Source organism: Hirundo rustica, chromosome 3 (assembly GCF_015227805.2).
Source record: "Hirundo rustica isolate bHirRus1 chromosome 3, bHirRus1.pri.v3, whole genome shotgun sequence".
In the NCBI taxonomy this organism is placed as follows: domain Eukaryota; kingdom Metazoa; phylum Chordata; class Aves; order Passeriformes; family Hirundinidae; genus Hirundo; species Hirundo rustica.
Window position 1 is genome coordinate 93167816 of NC_053452.1, and position 18878 is coordinate 93186693.

At 37.0% G+C, this 18878-nt stretch overlaps 2 protein-coding genes across 3 annotated transcripts in view; one reads left to right on the forward strand and one right to left on the reverse strand.

Moving 5' to 3' along the window:
* The window catches only part of MCPH1 (microcephalin 1), a 127427-nt gene that overhangs the window by 23267 nt on the left and 85282 nt on the right, over positions 1–18878 (reverse strand). The window lies entirely within an intron of this gene.
* ANGPT2 (angiopoietin 2) overlaps positions 12770–18878 on the forward strand; it is a 45105-nt gene continuing 38996 nt past the window's right edge. For both annotated transcript variants that reach the window (XM_040059043.2, XM_040059044.2), the window contains exon 1: positions 12770–13170. In XM_040059043.2, coding sequence (XP_039914977.1) covers positions 12886–13170 — 285 coding nt within the window. In that variant the 5' untranslated portion in view covers positions 12770–12885. The remainder of the gene's footprint in view (positions 13171–18878) is intronic.

Here is an 18878-nt window from a genome sequence, read left to right on the forward strand (position 1 = left end):
ATGGGACTTTAGAATTTACATTTCTGGGACTGCTAATTGAACTATTCAGAAACCAGGATCCTGGCTTTCAAAATCATGCTAAAAAATATGGTTTTTATTTACTTGCTGCCTTCTATTGCCATTTTGCAAAGGAACATTTTCATGCTTCTGTAACCATGAGGAATATAATTATTTCTCCTAAATTTAAGCTATCATTTCTTTCTTAATCTAATTAGTTCACAATCAGGGACGTAACAGACCAAAAGGGCAGAGTAACATAATCACTGGCAGCACCCAAAAACAAGGCAAGATTTATCTTTTACCCCAAAATTCTTGAGAAAATTTGTAACAGCTGCAGTTTGCATTTCAAATACAACCTAAACTACTCATGCACAAAACATATTAAAAGCCTCTTAAGGCTTTTCCAAACTCATAGATCAGAGATACATTCTTACTTTAAAGATGCAAAGGAAGACATACTAGGATTTTTGGAAGTCTCTAAACCTGCACTGAGAACCTCTGAAAATCTGTCATTCATTTATGAACATTAAACATTTTAAAGTTTTAACCACAAAGCATTTTAAAGAACAGAATACATGGCTATTTCAGTTCGGAGACATTGTTAAAAGTTGACTCTAACAGCTGAGACCAGAGCAGAATATAAAAATTAAAAACAGAATAAAGATTTAGTAATCGTTTATTCCTCTGGTTTTATTCTCCTGCCGGTAACTTTTATTTCTGCTGAGCTTGGCAGATGTCCCACAGAATGGGGGATGTCCAGTGTTACACAGTCAAACCTTATGTCTCATATGAAAAGCATATGGACTATGGCTTTCCACGTATTTTCATTGAAACCAGGCTGATCTTCAGATGCCTAGTAAACTGGAAAAATGACACAATGCATACATGGATAAAGCCTTCATGTACAGCACATACACTACCACTACAGTGTATTTGATGTCCATGTGTAGAGCTGTTACACAGTCCCAAACTGTGCTGAATTTCAACAATTAGTATTTAGTATTCACAACTCCACAGAAGAATATTAACTAGGAAAAAAGAAGAAGAAAAAGAAAAGGACAAGATAAGAAATCCTCTCTCCCTTATTTCTAATTCTGAATACTTTAATTTTGGTTTGTCTTCTGTTCATTAAAAATACTTTATTCCACCAGCTGTCATATGGTGCAATATTTACTGAGCCGTCTGCCAGTTCATTTTTTTGGAAACAGGTGCCTCCTTCTGACATGGAAGAGCCAGAAAAGAGATGGAATTTGATGAATGGACATTTAATGAATTTATGAACATTGAGATATCAATGAAAGGGAACTAAGTTTCACTTATTGTAAAGCCTGATTTGGACCAGCCACAAATGTGAATATTTTAACTAGTGGTAACACCTCTTGAAAACACTTCCAATTGTTTAGCTAGTCCACACAATGTTTAGTGAGAAATCTGTATCTTTAAAAAAAATTCTCACTGTGTAAAGCTAATGCAAATGGCAACTGTATGAGGATTCACACATTCTGGTTTATTTTAAAAATACAATTGTATTTCAAATAAAGACAGTTCTTGGCTACTGTTCATGTCATTAACAGTTTTTAAAGCCTTGGGCCATCCTCTTTAAGCAGGCATAGGGCATCTGCAAATTACAATAATGCAGAACAGACCCACATTTTGTTTACTTCAGCAGCTTCTGATCATTTTCCATGACAGATGTATCACAAAAAGTTTCTGACGGATACTAGAAAAGTTCTTCTAAATGAGAAAGCCCCAGTTCACCTTTAAAGCATCACTTTTTTTTTTCCTTAGTCCTTGAGGCTATCAGTTTATTGAAACAGCTCTCTTAAAAGCATGTGTTATTTTTCTTTATTGAGTGTACTGTAGTCTAAAACTGTGGGCCAGCAGAGTTAGGTCAGAGGTAAGTGAGTGCAGATTTTCTGCCCACAACGCAGATTCAGCAAGGTAAAAAACCATATGAATACAAAGGAGCCCACTTCACCTCAAGTAAATGTTGAAAAATAAAGGTTTTAAAAGTAGAGAAATTAATCTATCAGAAGTTAATGAAGAGCAATCCGATTTTGATGTAAAATTTATGGCTTTTTCCGGTTCATGATGTCCATGTAATGCATTTTTTAAAAATTATTCACTGTAAATATGTTTAAATAGCTAAATAGCGCCTTTTTTTTTTTTTTTTTTTTTTTTTAATTCTGGAAACAAAAGTTATCAATTAAGCCATTGATAATTGAGAATAATTTGTCTGGTTGCAAACTTCTCAGTGAAGAAGGTTTTCATGTGGGCAATAATAGTCCATGAAGCACACCCTCACTCTGATGCTTCTAGCAATTGGAATAACTGTATTCTTTTGCATGTCATTGATGGAATTAATAATATAAAATTAAATTGTCATAATATTACAAAGAAATATGAAACCATAACCAAGTTTCCAATATTAAACCCACTACTGCATTATATTGGAATAATTGTGTTTAACAGGCATTAATATTAGCTTGTTACTGATAGGTTTAATTTAATGTCTGTGACAAAATGCAGTAATTATTTCAACTATATTAATTATATTTTTATCATCTGAAGAGGAATATTTTTTCCTATAAGCACTTTTCACCTGGAGGTCCAACATAAACATTTTTCTTTCTTTCATCAAAGTGATGAGATTTGATGAGAAAAATTAAGAGATGTAAAGCGCTTAATTCATACTGCTGCCAGCATGGGATTTTCCTTTACATTTTTCAGTGTTTTGCCATCTGTATTACTCATACAATAGGGATTCCATTGCTTCTCATGAGAGGCTTTTCTACAGTCTCATAGATCTTAGCTTCAGAAGATATATCTTTATACTCTGTATAAAATTAAAACAAATTTTAGGCAATGACTCCCTACAGTTTCCCTGCCTGCTGTAGTCCTGCCTGGAATACTTCCCAGCTGGCTGAAAACTCGGTCCATTGTTAGTCCATCCCTCCTCACCATGGGCTGCACTGGAACAGTCCCTGCTTAAACATTTCGACTGACATTTACCAAAGGTATAGTGTTAGCTTTGCAAAATGTGCCTGCAGTGTAAAAGAATTATGTTTCCAGGGTGAACAATCTATTTAGACCCAATTTCTTACTGGCCTGGTTTTTTTTTTTTAAATCCATTCACAGTCCAAGTGAATCCATTACCGAAAAAGAGCGGCAAAACAATACAATTTGGATACAATAATATGAAAATTGTAATAAAATGAAAAATACTGATAATACATTAACAACAGCACTTTAAGATGAGACAATGAAACACATATGAAATCTTGAATAACCGTCACTTATTTCCATAAGTTTCATGACATTAATTTCACCCAACTTCTGGTGCTGTCATCTGAACTTGTCACCCAAGGGTCTCCTTCTGATCAACAGAGAGAAATTTCTCTGACTCCACAAGGAAATCTTGGTTGACCTGATATATGCATTTAATCCAAGAAGGGCACCTTAACGCCCTACACAAGGATACAATCGTCATTAATGCTAAAAGAAAATATTTTAAGCTGGCTGAGGTAGGAGACATTGTCATTTCACTACATCATATAGTAAATATTTGAATGTATGGATTTTGTTTCCATAATAATGATACTTAAATGGGTGAACAGGCAAAGGAAAGCAGAAATTAGTAGAAGAACATTAGCTGGTCACTAATTTGATGAACTAGAAATTAAGTTATTTATTCAAGAAAAATATTGTTCACTGAACATTGCTATTAAATCTCAGGCCACAATCCTGAAGCAGTACCAAATCAGAATGTATAATTTAAAACCAAAGGTGAAGCTTTCTTAGTTATTTATAATAGAATTTGATCACAGATTTGACCGAAAATATTGACATAAAATTCAAGTAAGAGCATAAAATACAAGTAAGATGTTCTATAATCAAGCTTAACCTCAAGCTAATAAGCTAAGATTGAACTATTTGATTTGTAAATAGAAGTCACTTTGGCTGTGGCTAGCCTGAATGTGGATGCACATTTAAACAATGTAGACATTATGAATGTCATCTCTAAATTTCCTGTACATATATTTCTAGTGAGACAGAATAAATATTTTTAAAGATTTGAATTTTCTGTGTAGGGAAACTACTCAAGTAATAATTCAGATTTAGATAAAAGTCCAGTAAATGGAATTTCTAATTGGTTTGTGTTGGTAAGAAAACATACCACTTTAATGATAGGATACTTATAAGAGATTTTGTGTTGTCTACATATTCTACTGGAGATGGACAGTTATCTTTCCAGCAAAGGATTTATTTGGAAAGATAAAGAACAGAATGCTACTCAGCCAGTGAGGCACTTACATTAATATTTACAGAGCACCAAGTTGTATGGAGGCAAGGAGTCCAAACTCACAGAAGCCCTAATCTTGGTATCTGTAGGCAGCTAACCTTTGTGATGCCTTAAGTTTTAGCTTTCATGTTTTTCAGATTCTGTGCTGCCTAGGGGTGTAGTTCAGAGCCTCATAGTAAGTGTTAGTAAGCTCTCTTCACAGAGTAGGTAGACAAAACAAATCCTTTTCCTGCTGAAGACCAAGGACAATGGGTGCAAGTTTTCAGGACCAAAAGCATAAACAACAGTGGACTGAAAAGAGAAAACAAGAAGGATGGGACTTCATAATCTGAAGCTGTAATTGGACAATTAAACCCCAATATGGAAATGGACCCAAACTTATAAAAGTTTGCTCGTGACTGCTTGTACATTTTGTGACCATTCTAGGTCCATCTTGGCTGTAGCCCTGGTCAGGCTCTTGTCCTGCCCAAGGTGTACCCTTAAAGGCCCTTCAATAAATATCTACTTTATTCTCTAGCTCTGTCCAGTCTCTCTTTCAGGTCAGCCTTCCCAAGGGATAAGTTGTGCTTGTCCCATCACAGGTTCTGATGCCTCACTAACCAGGGAGAAAAAACCCCATTTTAATTCCTTCCTTTACTTTTACAGCAGTAAGACCAACGACAAAATGAATGCCCAGTTTTTGTGGCAGAATCAGCAAGAGGGTGGGCAATGTTTTTTGAGAGCTATTACCGAACTATGTTTATTAGTACTGAAAAAAAGAAAATATTTATCTTTATGGAATGCAAAAATAGTTTGCAGTTGCTCTGTCCTCTTCAAATACACATTACAGTTCAACAAATACGAACATATGAAAACATGCTGCAAATATTTTTCTTGCACTCTCCATAAAAAGGTTAGTGCATGTACTGTATTTTTTTCTTGAGGGAAACAGATGTCAGGAACTAGGTACCTTGCTGTTGCCGTAAATGTCTTCTCCCTCTCTGAAAGTGTTGTTTATTCCTCTTACACAGTTTTTCACTTCCTTTTCATTCCCTCTTTGACACCAGTTTATCTTTGAATTCAGATCTTAACTTGACCGTGCTCTTCGGAAGTGTGACATGCTGTTATTATCAAGTAAGTGTGCTATTAGCAGATGAGAGAACCTTCCGCTAACCTGACTGACTGCTTACAAGAGGAAGGATTTAAATCACAGGGGCTGGGGTGACTCGTAAGGCTATCTCACTGTCAGCTGCTTAGACGTTTTAAAATACATTCCTTTAAACAAACGGCATATACATTTTTCTTTAGGATGTCAGTAAGGCAAATTTCTCGTTTTCCAAAAGCCTTCTGGATTCTTTCAGAGTCTGCTGCCTTTTCACATCAACATAATACAGCTTTCACATAACACAACCAAAGTCAAAACCTTACATAAAGATTTTAGGTTTAAATTGTCCAAATGCACAAAACTGTAATTTAAAAAACATTTTTCAAAGCATAGAAACCATATATAAGCATACAGAGTAAGAACATATGTTAGTTTTTTTTTAACTTCTAATTCAACAGTGAAGAGTAAATACAGAAGTGGTATGGGAACAATTTTTCAAAACAGGTTTTAAAGGCTTTACTACACAATAGCACACAAGTTATTTTGTTCAGTTTCAACCAATGATAACCTGTTTAAACAAGTGCTTTATTATGCTTTTCCCAGTATGGGAGATAGACAGGGCACAGCACTTAACACTGTCAGATATTCAGCAGCGTAATTGTAAGATCCTTAACATTAGCTGTAATTTCCATGTTAGTTTTGAACTCGTACTATTTGAGTTTAAGATGTAATTACACTTGTTACCAGCTAAAGTTTGCTGTCATCACATAACTCTGAAGAGAATAAGCACAGCCGTTGGGCACTATAGCCAAACTATATAAAAATGTTAAGGAGGAAGGACATGTAGCAACTAATCTTCATAATCTTGGGACTCACTTCCTACTTCTGTATGTGGGTGACTCATTCTTCAAAGATTAAAATAACATTCATTATTAGAAAATGCTCACAGTGAAAGACACTACCATCTGTCCTACAAACAGGAACTTCATTAATGCACAGTGAGAGTCTTCTTTGATACATGCCTACATTATTTGTATAGACTAGAGCTTAACAGATACTTGTGAATTCTACTTTAGATATCACTTGAAAATTTGGACTGAAAAGGAAATGACTATAAAAGTACTGAAGCAGCAGAAATTAAAGAAGCATTTTGTATTTAACAAAGTTTTGGAATGTGGAAGTGATAATGACAGGAATTAAAAAACCCACATTAATTAATTTTATTGTTATTACTCAGGATGTGATATCATAAAGTCCCAATCTAAATCAACATGATCAATTATATTTTAGCTACAGTGGCATCAACAACATAATAAGCATGCATATATATACAGATATAATTATGTATATATAAAATATATAATGTCTTTTAATGTTAATACAATATTACATTAAAAAAGTGGGACACCAAAATAAGTCTATAATTTGAAAATATGGTCACATTAAATATCTGATTATCTGAGAAAAGATATCCCATGTTTAACCCAAGACAGTCCAGGAAAGCCAATCCAGCCAGTGGCTACAAAGAAAGCAATGAAGTTGACATACTGGTTGGAGAAGTGCTGAAATTAGACTTTCCAAATTAAAAGCAATAAGTATATATCTACTTGTGAGGAGCTCTGATGGTTGTCTAACCATCCTTATGATGGCAAGTGAATGTAATTTACTGAGGCAGAACGAATACAATAAGCTTAATAAGCAAGTCACGTTTCAAATATTATGGAGGAGCAAGAGAGATTACATTACAAAATTCAGCATGTTGATGATAAGGACCAAGACAGGGATTTTAGACATATTAATGAAAGCATAGCATCAAAAAAGGGAGAGAATGAAACACTGAAGAAATAAAAGAAACATAACTTGCAGATTATGGATTTAAATGCATTGAAGGATGGTGGCAGTGCCAGCTGTTAAAGAGAAAAAGGGAGCATGGAAGAATTTCCAAGGAAATATACAAATTCTGGTTTTGGCTGCATTATGCTTCTACTAGTGCTGTGACATCTAGGAAAAATACTCTGTACTGAAATGATCGATTGGATGTACAAGGCAAGATGGGAAAAAACAGACTGAGTCACCAAGACAGAGTGGTAAGTGAAATTTTCAGTGGATCAGATTATTGACCTCTTGTCCCTTCAGCAGAAGTACAATATGAGAACTATTGGGCAAATGCCCTCCCTTGTAAGGAAGGGCACTCAAAGGAGACGTGATGGAACGTCAGAGATGGAACATAAAGATGATTATGAATTCACAAGATGTTACACCAGATGTTCTGAGTGATTAGAAATGAGCTGCAGCTGAGAAAGTCAGTGGAATCCTGAGACTTTGTTAAAGAAGTCATGAGAGACTGGTGCAGAAGCTCAGAATAAAAAAGATAATGAGCAAATGGTGGGGAAAGTAGGAATGATTGGTAAGATATTATCATTAAAGTGCTAAAAATCTGAACTATGGGTCTGGATGAAAAGAAATTGTTTGGCTTGTAAGAAAACATAATAACCTATCACTCCCCTCTTTGAAAAAAAAATGTAAGATCCAGAAACAGACAATATTTTTAGCAGCCTAAAAATCCAATAGGGTCCCAGATCCTGTTCCCTGTTTTTTAAGTTACAAGTTCATGAATCTTGTCCTTGTTGACATTTGTTCCTGAGAAAAATTCTAAACTACTTAAAGTGAAGGAAAATATTTTGAAGACAGCAAATGGAACTATTATAAACTAATATTAAAATACCAGGAACTAAAGGTGGGAACTTAACTTTGAGTGTCAAAGTATGAGGAATGCAAATGCCAGGAATATATAAAAGAATTTTAATTTATTCCATGTTTCAGATGATTTTTCATCTCAGATTTGATTTTGAAGTTTCATTACAGCATTTTCATTTATATATGTAGATCAAATGTCCCTGTAAGAAAGCAGCACTAAAACCTACTTGTTTATATGGTTTTTTGCCTCTAGTTTGCACATACTTTATAATGTAGTTTTCCCTTCCTAAAATGAGTAAATTCCTGAAATGAGACCTTATGTACTAAATCAGCATCTTGAAAGGCAGCAGTTTGCAGATAGCAGACTAAAGCCAAGTCAACATTTTCTTATATTGCTTAAGTTTATATGCTCCCTTTTCTATCAGAGATCTCACATGATCTCTGTATCTGCCTGTCAAACAGAAGCTGTGCAGCTGTAAGTAAAATGATCATTGGAAAGATGTTAGTAGAATTCAGGCATCTCTCTCAAATCAGCCTAGTCATATGCTGTATGGAAGAAACCCACAATTGGCTGAGTAAGGGAATTTACTGTTTCCCAGGAAAGGAAATTGCCTACACACATCTGGCAAAATGTTCTAAATGTTTAGTTTTGAAAAAACACACATTTCAGCTCTGCTTATAAGGTGAGTTCTGTTGAGTGGGTATCTTCTTTCTAAAAAGGGAAAGATCTAATTTGTACTTTAAATATAGCAACCCACTATTTGGTATTTTATGGCATATACTGTATACACTCAGCTCTAAAGCATGCAGGAACTCACAGGCTAAAAGCTATATTTTAGTTTACAGGAAAAATGTATCATGAATGTAAATACAACACTCTGTATCGACAGCAGAAATGAAAGATGAAGAGAACAACGAACATGAAAGAAATACTGAGAGGATGTGACTAGTCTGAATTATAACTTTTTACTCAGTTTCTGACATTTGTAAGACTCCATGCCAAATTATTTAAATTCCTCCCTACTTCAACATGTCTAACAAAGAAATGGTCGTTCTCATCACTGACAGGGGACAGATCTTCTCAGTCATTCAGTTTTCAGAATAAGCCATCCCTTTCAAGCAGACTTGTTAAAATGCCTCTAAGGTTCAGTAAAAAGGCTGTATTCAGGCATCTTCCTTCTTCTTCCTCAGATTTCAAGGACAAAAATGGATTTAACTTGCCTTACTTTTCACACCAGTTTCCTAAATTTAGCTGTTACTACTTTCCCCCTGAACTCTGGCTTCGACTCTCTGGAGAGGCAAAGGCCACTTCCTCCTCCACAGCTGGGAAAGCTGCTCCCAAAGGGATAGAAAGGGTGAAGGATCACAGTCAACTGCTCCAAAAGATGCACCAAATACGGCACTTAGCTGCAGCAAAGGGTTAAAGGGATGTATATTTATTTCGCTGGCAAGGTGAACAATCACTAACTTTCCTGGACAGTGGGAAAGAGCACCTCATTAAAGCAATATGAGTCCATTGGACCAGATGGGGAAACAGAAAAACCCTCCCTCAGTTATGTGTGTGTGTGGGGGGGTTGTATTTCAGTTAGTGTCCCTACAGCCTGGGATTATCAAGAAAAGGTTGGGAAAAACATTACCATGGTGCACCTCTCCAAGACCTAGATGAGAAACAGTGAGTAGAAGCTAACTGGTGGTGCCTTCTGTGCTTGTAAGAGTCTTCCATTAAGAGTTTGTTGTCACTTCTCAGAATAATACCTGTGCTTTCCATACTTTTTCCCTGAACTGCAGACAGCCATAGAAACTGGCCATTTACTCATTCATTCATTTACAACAATAACAACAACAAAACCCAAGACACAAACCCCAAGCCCAGCCTAAAACACAGTAAAAGGTGAACTAGTTTCTCTTTCCAGTATTTCTACAACCACAGTTCTCCCTAGTGGAGGCCCGGGATACAGCAAGGCTTCCTAGGCAGTCTCCAAATTCAGTTTTGCTCCTGGCCTCGTTACAGCACAAGGGCCTCCCAGGGTCATGCTTCGGCCTTTCATAAAGGAAAACAGACTCCAGTTCAAACCTTTAGAGACACCCATCTCTCCTCCAAACCCACTGAAATGGAACTGCCAGATTACAGTGGTGATGTGACTCACTAGGGTGGCATACAGATGGCAAACTTTATAGTCATTCATGGAGATCCTATCTAATGAATTCTCAGCAGATTCTCCCTTAAATCTTGTCTTTTATATGTGTTCAGTCCCTTGAGTAGAGCTCTAAAAATTAAAAAGAAAACTTCTAGAAGACTATACTGCTCAGTCTCATATTTACATTCAATATCTAACTAAAAAATAATAATAATAAAAAATCCATGAAAATATAATCAGAAAAATAAAGATTATCCTCTAGTTCTTCCTTATAAAGAGACAGACATTTCCAGGGCTGGAGCAATCTAATTTTCAGCACTACTCTATTGAGTATACACACATAGTGGTGAAAGGAAGGATGATATGGCCCTTTATATTTTTGGGCTAGCTGTGCAAGGAAAGCAGGGAACAGATCAATTTAAGAACACATTGCAATGGGAAATTCTCATTTAACTTAACAAAATTAAACCCAAATAACAGAAAATACTGAATTGGAATGTCTGATTAGATAGAAATGTTTCACACAGTCTAGTGTATTAATCTAATGCTATATTCTATCTTCATTGGATAATAGTAGGTTAGTCAAGTACCTTGCAAACACTTATTCACACGGAATTAAACATTCTTTCAAAAACTTCAATTAACTGAAAATTAGAAATCAGTACACAATAAGTTTGAAACTTTGTTATCAATGCAAGTAGCTATCACATTTAACTGCTTGGCTATTGCAATACAAAATTGAAGGGATGGAGAATGCATACTTCATGTACCAAACCCTCCAAATACATACATTTTGTTGCAAATAATCTTGACCATTACAAACATATTCCTCTGTTTCCTCTGCTTAGAAGGTTAGAAGTGGCATATGAATACTCCATTGGAAAAAATCCGACGAATTGGTTTCACTCATCACAGTCCAAATATAATCAGAATCTTTCTGGAATTCGCCAGAATGAAATACTAGAGATTTTCCTTTCCAAAGGTAACTATGTAAAGAAATATCAGCATCTTCTAACAATCTAAGACATGAATTTAAGCTGCTACAACTATTTTTGACAACCCCTGAAAACAACTTCCATGATATAAAATAGTTAAGCCACATTAATACACTATATATGATAAAGCAAGTAATGTAAGAGTCCTTATTAAGAGATCCTGAGACATGCTGGGATTTTCCTTGAATATGAGAAACTTCAGTCAGTAATTCATGTTAGTTTGACTAGCATGGCATTCCCTTTGTTTATTTTAATTAAGAAAAATCTACAGTTTCCAGATCTAGACCTTGCCAAAATCTCAGGCAGTTTGTTTTTAGGGGTCAGTATCCTATCATGTTGGTTTCAAGAAGACAATTTCTCCTTCCAGAGAGGTAAACTTTTCCATAATTTCAGTGGATTGGACTCTTTCCCAGAGTCTGGTAAGTTGGCTAGTAATTTTCCGCTTTTTCAAGATGACCGATCATTGCAGAGACCATGGGAGTTGGGAAGTAGTCCTTTCTACTCTTACATATAAATTTCAAATACTTTATTAGAATTTCCCTCCCCTTTTATGGGTATTTCCCACTCCCAAGGGCACAGAATTGGACTAGGGAGAGCTAACAGGGTAATTCCTATTCAGCCATGCCACTTCCTGAGCCAGGCCTTACTGCCACTGCCTCTGGATGGTTTTTCCTCTTCCAGTCCCAGCTGACTTGTGATTTCTAACTTTTATTAACATTAGCACTTCCAAAGTTAGCCATGTCATACAGAAAAAAAAAAAGCAAAGCAAAAAAAAAAGCTTTTAAAATAATAAATAACAAGCTTGTAAACGCTTAACTCTTGAAAGACATGCCTAAAAATGAGTGTTCATCTCAGAGATTCAGTAAATACAAATTCTGTGTTCAACTGAAAACCTCCAATTACTGCCTCTCGTGTTCTCTTCGCAAGGACGTACCCAAGCCCGCTTTTGTATGCACGGGACGGCGTCTTTCGCTGTAATTCCACAAAGTATTAAGCACCAACTAAATTACATCTCGGTTCAGCATAGTTTAAAGAAAATAATTTAAGAACAAGCAAGCCCAGGGACTTGCGTGTGTGTGTTCGTGTGTGTATTTAGCCGAGGTGGTCGAGGGTAAGGAGCTTAAAAATGATTACCATAGCAAATGATTTACTAGGATAGTTGGAGGCTATCGGAACGGATTGCTCTGTCTAGGAAACTCTTAATTAGAGCCGTGCTGCAGGAATTCGCAGGGGTCCCGCCGCTGCCGGCTCCTCCCTGGGGTTTCCTCTCGCCGCCCCGCTCCCGCCAGCCGCCGTGCGCTGCCCCCCGGCCCCGGCGAGCCCGGGAGGGAGGAGCGGCTCCTCTCCACACGTGTGCCGGCTCTTTCCAACTCCGCTATAAGGGCAGGGGAGCGAGCGGCTGGGGTGCGAGGCGGCGGGGGCTCGGCGCGGCGCAGGAAGGCAGCGGGCCAGGCGGGGCGGCCGCAGCTGCTTCCCGCGCCTGACAGCTGCGGGCACGGCGGGAGCGGCCGCACCTCCCCGGCCCGCCCGGGGCAGGCGGGCAAGCCCGGCCCTCGCCTGACGGCACATGGCAGCGGAGCGCTCGGCTGCGCCGCAGGTTCGCTAGGGCCGGGCTCTGGCCAGCGCATCCAGGCTCTCTAGGTCCGCCGAGTTACCGCAGGGATTAAAATGCAGCTGGCCGCCTGCTTCTTTTTGGGCTGCGGCATATTCTTAGCTTCAGGATACAACTCCTTCAGTAAGAGCATGGAGACGATAGGCAAGAAGCAGTACCAGGTCCAGCACGGGTCGTGCAGCTACACCTTCCTTCTGCCCGAGGCGGACAACTGCCGCTCCTCGACTCCCTACGTGTCCAACGCGGTGCAGAGGGATGCACCTCTGGACTATGACGATTCAGTTCAAAGGCTGCAGCTACTTGAGAACATCATGGAGAACAACACTCAGTGGCTAATGAAGGTAGGGGTAGTATGATTTCTCTCCCAGGAAATTAGCATCCTGTTATCTCTTTCAGTGTGATTTCTTTTTTCTTGAAAAGTGCCTAAATTGACAGAGTGCATTGTCCAAGCTAAATTTCTCAATCACCTTTCAGTCAAAAAGTTGCTTTCAAGTCTGGGAACATACTAATAACTAGACAGGAACAGTGAACTGCACAGTTCTGCAGAGATTGTGCTTTAAAGTTTGTAATTACATTTGAGTTGCTGGGACAAATCACATACACAGATGGACTGTGGGTATGTCTGAAGTTTCTGACACGGGAGAAGCAGCTACTAATTTATAATTAACTGGCAAGGGCTATTTTAGATCTGTTTAAAGAATACAGAATGTAACTTTATCTGAGGCATGCCTGAAAAATGGTATCTGAAATGTGATTTCAAAACTTGAATGCAGAAATTAACCCATTAAACCCCACTGATAAAGAACTGTAGCTCCAGCAAAGACTGGAAGTCAGACTTGCAGTGAAATTAGCATTGTGAAGTGACAAAATTTCAAGAAAACTCTTCAGCAGATATCCTTTGCATCCTGTAACATTTTCAGTGAAATGTACAAGATTCAAGGGAAATATAGTCTGGAAAAGGTGTTACAGATACCATAGATGCAACTCCATTGGAACTAAGGGAAAATGACATGTTTATTGCCAAAGTGGCAACATTTGTACCTGAAAGAGCAGGAAAAAAAATTGCAGCACATATTTTTTATTATTACTGGAGGATAAAACCGATCACTATTTCACATTTTTATATAAATTAATTTGATGCAAAATCCTATGCAGTTCAGCAGATTTTGACTTAAAACCCCTTTATACTATGACACTTTTCCAGGTAATAGTGAAATAGTCTAATTGCGTAGTAAATTTGTGAGCATTTATGTTTTGTGTCAAGATGCCTGTCTTCCAAACAATAAATATTTTAAGGACTTGGCACTGTATTTCCAAGTAAGTTTTTCAGTGATGCCATAATAGTTTCTCCATAGCAAAAGAAATCTGTGTTGCGAATGGAGAGAATTAATTTTTTTACAAAGAATCACCATGTCATACATAGTTATAAAATAATTTTTCATTAGGGCTCGCTACTCTCATCAGTTACAATGTTACAGAACTCCTGTGATACAGCCAATGAAACCTGCTGGTGAATTTTTGAGTGTTAAAATTCACATTGCAAAACAAACAGCACACGGTTTTCATCAACCTGAAAATGAGCCTTGAAGCTTAAATCCAAAATGCACACACTTGAAGGCTCCAGTGTGGAATTTTAAATCTCTCTTTATAGGTTTAGGATGCTTAATTTAGAGACACAAATAATGTCAGTTGAGTAGTTTTTGTTTTTTTAAACAAATTTACTTTCCTCCACTTCCTTACCTTTCTACTTAGTCATTTACAATGCTCAATATTGTATTGCTAAGACTAAAATTAACAGATGTGCAATGTAGGATGAAAACCACACCAAGTAGAATAGGCTAATCTACCTAGCTGCTAAGCAATTTCCTAACATAAATAGTAAATCAGACAACACTTCAGTCCTAAATGCCACTTAACTAGACAAACACAGTATCATAAGTGGCATCAGGTAAACAGAAACCAGTAAGCATCCTTATTTAGTAAAAACTCTGCTTTTTCCTGTCAGTCCCGGGGAACTCAGTGCCAAGAGGAATAGGATAAATATCTCTAACCCATTCTTTGGGGGATCAAAAGAAAGATTCTGATTTACAAGACAGAGAAATGTTTCTTGTATTTGAGCAAAAGCTTCTAAATAAGATGCTTTGGAACTGCCTGGTTTTTTTGTTGTTGTTGGTTTTTTTTTTTGTTTGTTTTTTTTTTTTTGTTTTTTTTTTTTTTTTTCTCCTAGCTCTTCCACAGCTAAACATCCTGTAAAATATCTGTTGTTTGCCTTTTTCACTATTTTAACACCTGCTGTCTATGTCATCTGTTTTGTTCACAAAGAGCCTCCAACAAAAAGTAGCTTTTCCTCAGATTTACTTTGCTAGAGACACCTGGTCTGCAAATGAAGATAAAAAGCAAACAATAACCCTTAGAGTTGCTTACAGAGTTTACTTGCTGTTTTTTTAAGGTCACTAACACACATTCTTAGGTTCGTATTTCAACCTCCCAAAATATAGTGCAAGGTCAGCCGAGGTGGGATGAAAAAATTGTATTTGCCTAATTTTTTTAGTGTATTGAAGTGTAATACAAGACTGATTTTTAAAATAATCTGACATTTGGCTTCTCAGCAATTGCACAAAAGCCTTCATTGGGTCTTTCTCTTTAAAAGTTATTCTTGTACATTTAGGAGGCAGAACCTGTTTTATTTTGAAGCTGTGTAAAATATACAGCACAAACTTCTAGTGTGAATTAACCTTTAAACATTGTTCCTGAAATATTGCACATCCCCAAACATTTTTACACACCTCCCCCTCTCCTGCCTTTAATCCATCAAGTAAAGGAAATGTTCTGTTTCTGAATGAACACTGAGCTGTATGAATGGAACAGCATGGGAAGTGTGTGCTTCATCTGCTTAATGGACAAACACAATGGGAAGAAAATGAGTTAGATATGTCCAGGTTCTTTTCTGATCTGCTCCTGCATAGGAAGCAAAAGACTTTTTTCCACCTTTACTACAAATTGCTTCATTGTGAAAACACTTTTTTTTCAATCTGACCTTTAAATAATGCATTATGCCACTACTGTATGTGCCATATATAAAACCGGAGAATGTCTTTTGAAAAGCAGATTATGTTTAAGCGTTTAGATGACAAGTTAGAACAAACCACTATTCCACTTAATCCATGGTTTAGCAGTAAGCCAGTAAGTGATACTTTGAAGCAAAGGCCAAAACCCTAGATCAGCTGTGCTGCATTATATCTGAAACGAACTTTCCTCTTTGACTTTTCCTATCTTGGGATCAATTTCTATACCGAAGTGCAAGATTTTTTTCTAATGTTTGTGTGAGCAAGGAGAATAAAGCTCTCCGTAATAAAAATTTCAGTTAATTTGAGATGATAGCAGGTTCGTATGTAGCTGAGATACAAGACTGGAAATTTTAAATACAGGTATCTATGTTGGCTATTATACTTTGCAATTTTTAATACAAAACACCAGGTTTTCAGATATTCCTAAAAGACAGGCAATCCCTTAAATTCAACAATTTAACTATTTCTATCTGAATAAATGGCAGCTTTAATATTTGAATCACAGCACTTGTACTCAAGGAACTGCATTTTTTTCAGATATTAAGACATTGAAATAACTGAATGCTGACTTGCATTTGCTTCTTACTACATTGACTGGATCCTATGACTCAGGAGATATGACTGCCCACAGCAAAAGTGTAAAAGAAATAGGTCATATTTTCTTATTCTTTCCTGTTAGAAACAGCTGAAAACACATATGATCAAAATGATGATAGCAGCTGGACTACAGGTAATTTATTTGTAGTTTATCAGCAGATCAAAAGACTAGCAAATAAAAGTCTGTGTCTGGAGTCAACATTCAAACCCAAGACCAGAGCTTCATCCTGAACCATCCCAGCAGACTAGGAGGGGAATGCACTGCTGATAGAAATACAGTATCTTTGGATACGCTTAACTGAGATTCATTTTCCCTTGTCTTGACACCCTGAAAGGTTGTAATTGCTGCTGTACTGAATGTCATTCATCAAATAAAAAAGGATACTTTGACATGCTGCCATCCAAAGCCATCTGCACACAATGGATAAGGACAAATATACTGAACAGTGGTGGATTTTGAAGTACTCAAGAGATGATTCTGACTCTGAATCCTACATTCCTTTCTTAAGTAATGCATCTGTTTTTACTTATTGTGAAAAGCGCTTGTTTCTGTCTATCAACAACTATTTGCTAAGCAAAAGAAAACTGGCAGGACTCAAAAGAAAATACTTTCTTACTTTCAGATTACTATGTTACCAGATAATGTTTCCACACTACTCTGGATGATATAATTATGCAGTTTATTGCTGTATTTCCTGTAGGTAAATTTCAGTGAAAGGATTTGAAATTATGCTATTGCATGCATTTAAAAACTATGCTGTAGAAACCATTTCTGTATCATTCCTCAAATACCAAATTGCTGATACAGGTATGAAATTGTACAAACTCAACAAAGAAAAGATTTTCTTGTACAGATCTGTAAGACAAAATTGGAAAAGAAAATTCACAACAGAAGTTATCTGTAAAAATTGGGATAAATAGAGACTTGTTTTACAGAACCAGTCTCTTGCTAGCATTCCAGATATATTTTCCTGTGCTTTGTTCTTTATTAACATGACCATAAGCTTGTCATCTTTGACTGGTCCAAACAACAAAATGGGAGATTCTCTCCATCCATTAGTGACAGAAAGTGCTTAATTTCCTTTTTTTCTTACTTTTTCTTTTTCGTTTTCTTTCTTCAAGTGTACATATAGGAAATGAAGATTCTTGATTAGCAAGTTTCCAGTACTTTTTATTTGCATATCCACTTAATAAATAAAATTCAACAGCATAACCTTTAGAATATCTTTGGTACTTTGTCAGAGTGACTGAAGTTGAGGATGGTGTTTCTTTTAAAGACAACTATTGTTAGTGCTCCTTTTTTCTTGTTAATTATGAAAAAATGAAACAATTTTCATCTCACCTCAAATTTACCAAGTAAAACAATATAATATGCCTGATTCCTAAGCTACCATATTACTTAGAATGGAAGTTACCCTACAGCCCACAGAAATGGCTTAGACCCATTTCTAAGCTTCAAGATATGACCACTAGTGCCTTTAGTGACTGTTTAATACTGTCCTTTACATACTACAGTGTTTGCTTTTGAAAATGTACCATATTCTTTGATTTATTATACTAAGCAGCTTAGTTAACCATTATTTCTTTAATAACTTTTAACATACTATAATGTAAGAACCTCCAGCTGCATCTGTCATTTCATGGGCTTCTACACAGCTTTGGCTGAAGGCCAGGGTGGGGGCAAAGTAAGATGGTCTTCCCCCCCGTTACTATTGTTATGGGGCTAGACAGGCAAAATATTGCCAGCTGATTTAGGAGAGAGTCTTGCATCTTGGATCTTTGGAACTTTGCAAACCCAGAGTTTCATCAGGTGCCTCAGTCTGTATTAATTAGCCTCCTAGGGTAAGTTCAATCAGCCTTTTCAGTCTGAAGGAGCCAAATAGAGGAATGAAAAACTTAACAGAAATCCCCCTCAAAGAGGCAGATTTGTCAGCATTGCTGAAGAACTTAGAAAAGCTAGCATGCTGCATGGCTCTTATCCTGACATATGCACTAAAGTTTGTAGGCCTGAAAATCCTGAGGCAGTAGGTAGAAAGTACAGCTGTGGACTAAAACTGCAAATATTATATGGATATATAGATAAACATTATGCTTCTCACTTGTTAAAAAACAGCTTGAGTACAAGAGTTAAATCAGGATTGATGGCTTTTCCATAAGACTTTGGTGTCTTCCTATTTGCACATCCTGCCAGAACCAGAGAATTGCAGACTGGTTTGGTTTGGAAGGGATCTTCGGGGATCATCTAGTTCCAACCCTTTTGCTGTGGGCAGGGCCATCTTCCAGATCAAGTAGCTCAAAGGCCTATCCAGCCAAACCTTGAACACTTCCAGGGATGGGGTGTCCACAACTTCCCAAGGCAGCCTGTTCCAGCGTGTCACCACTCT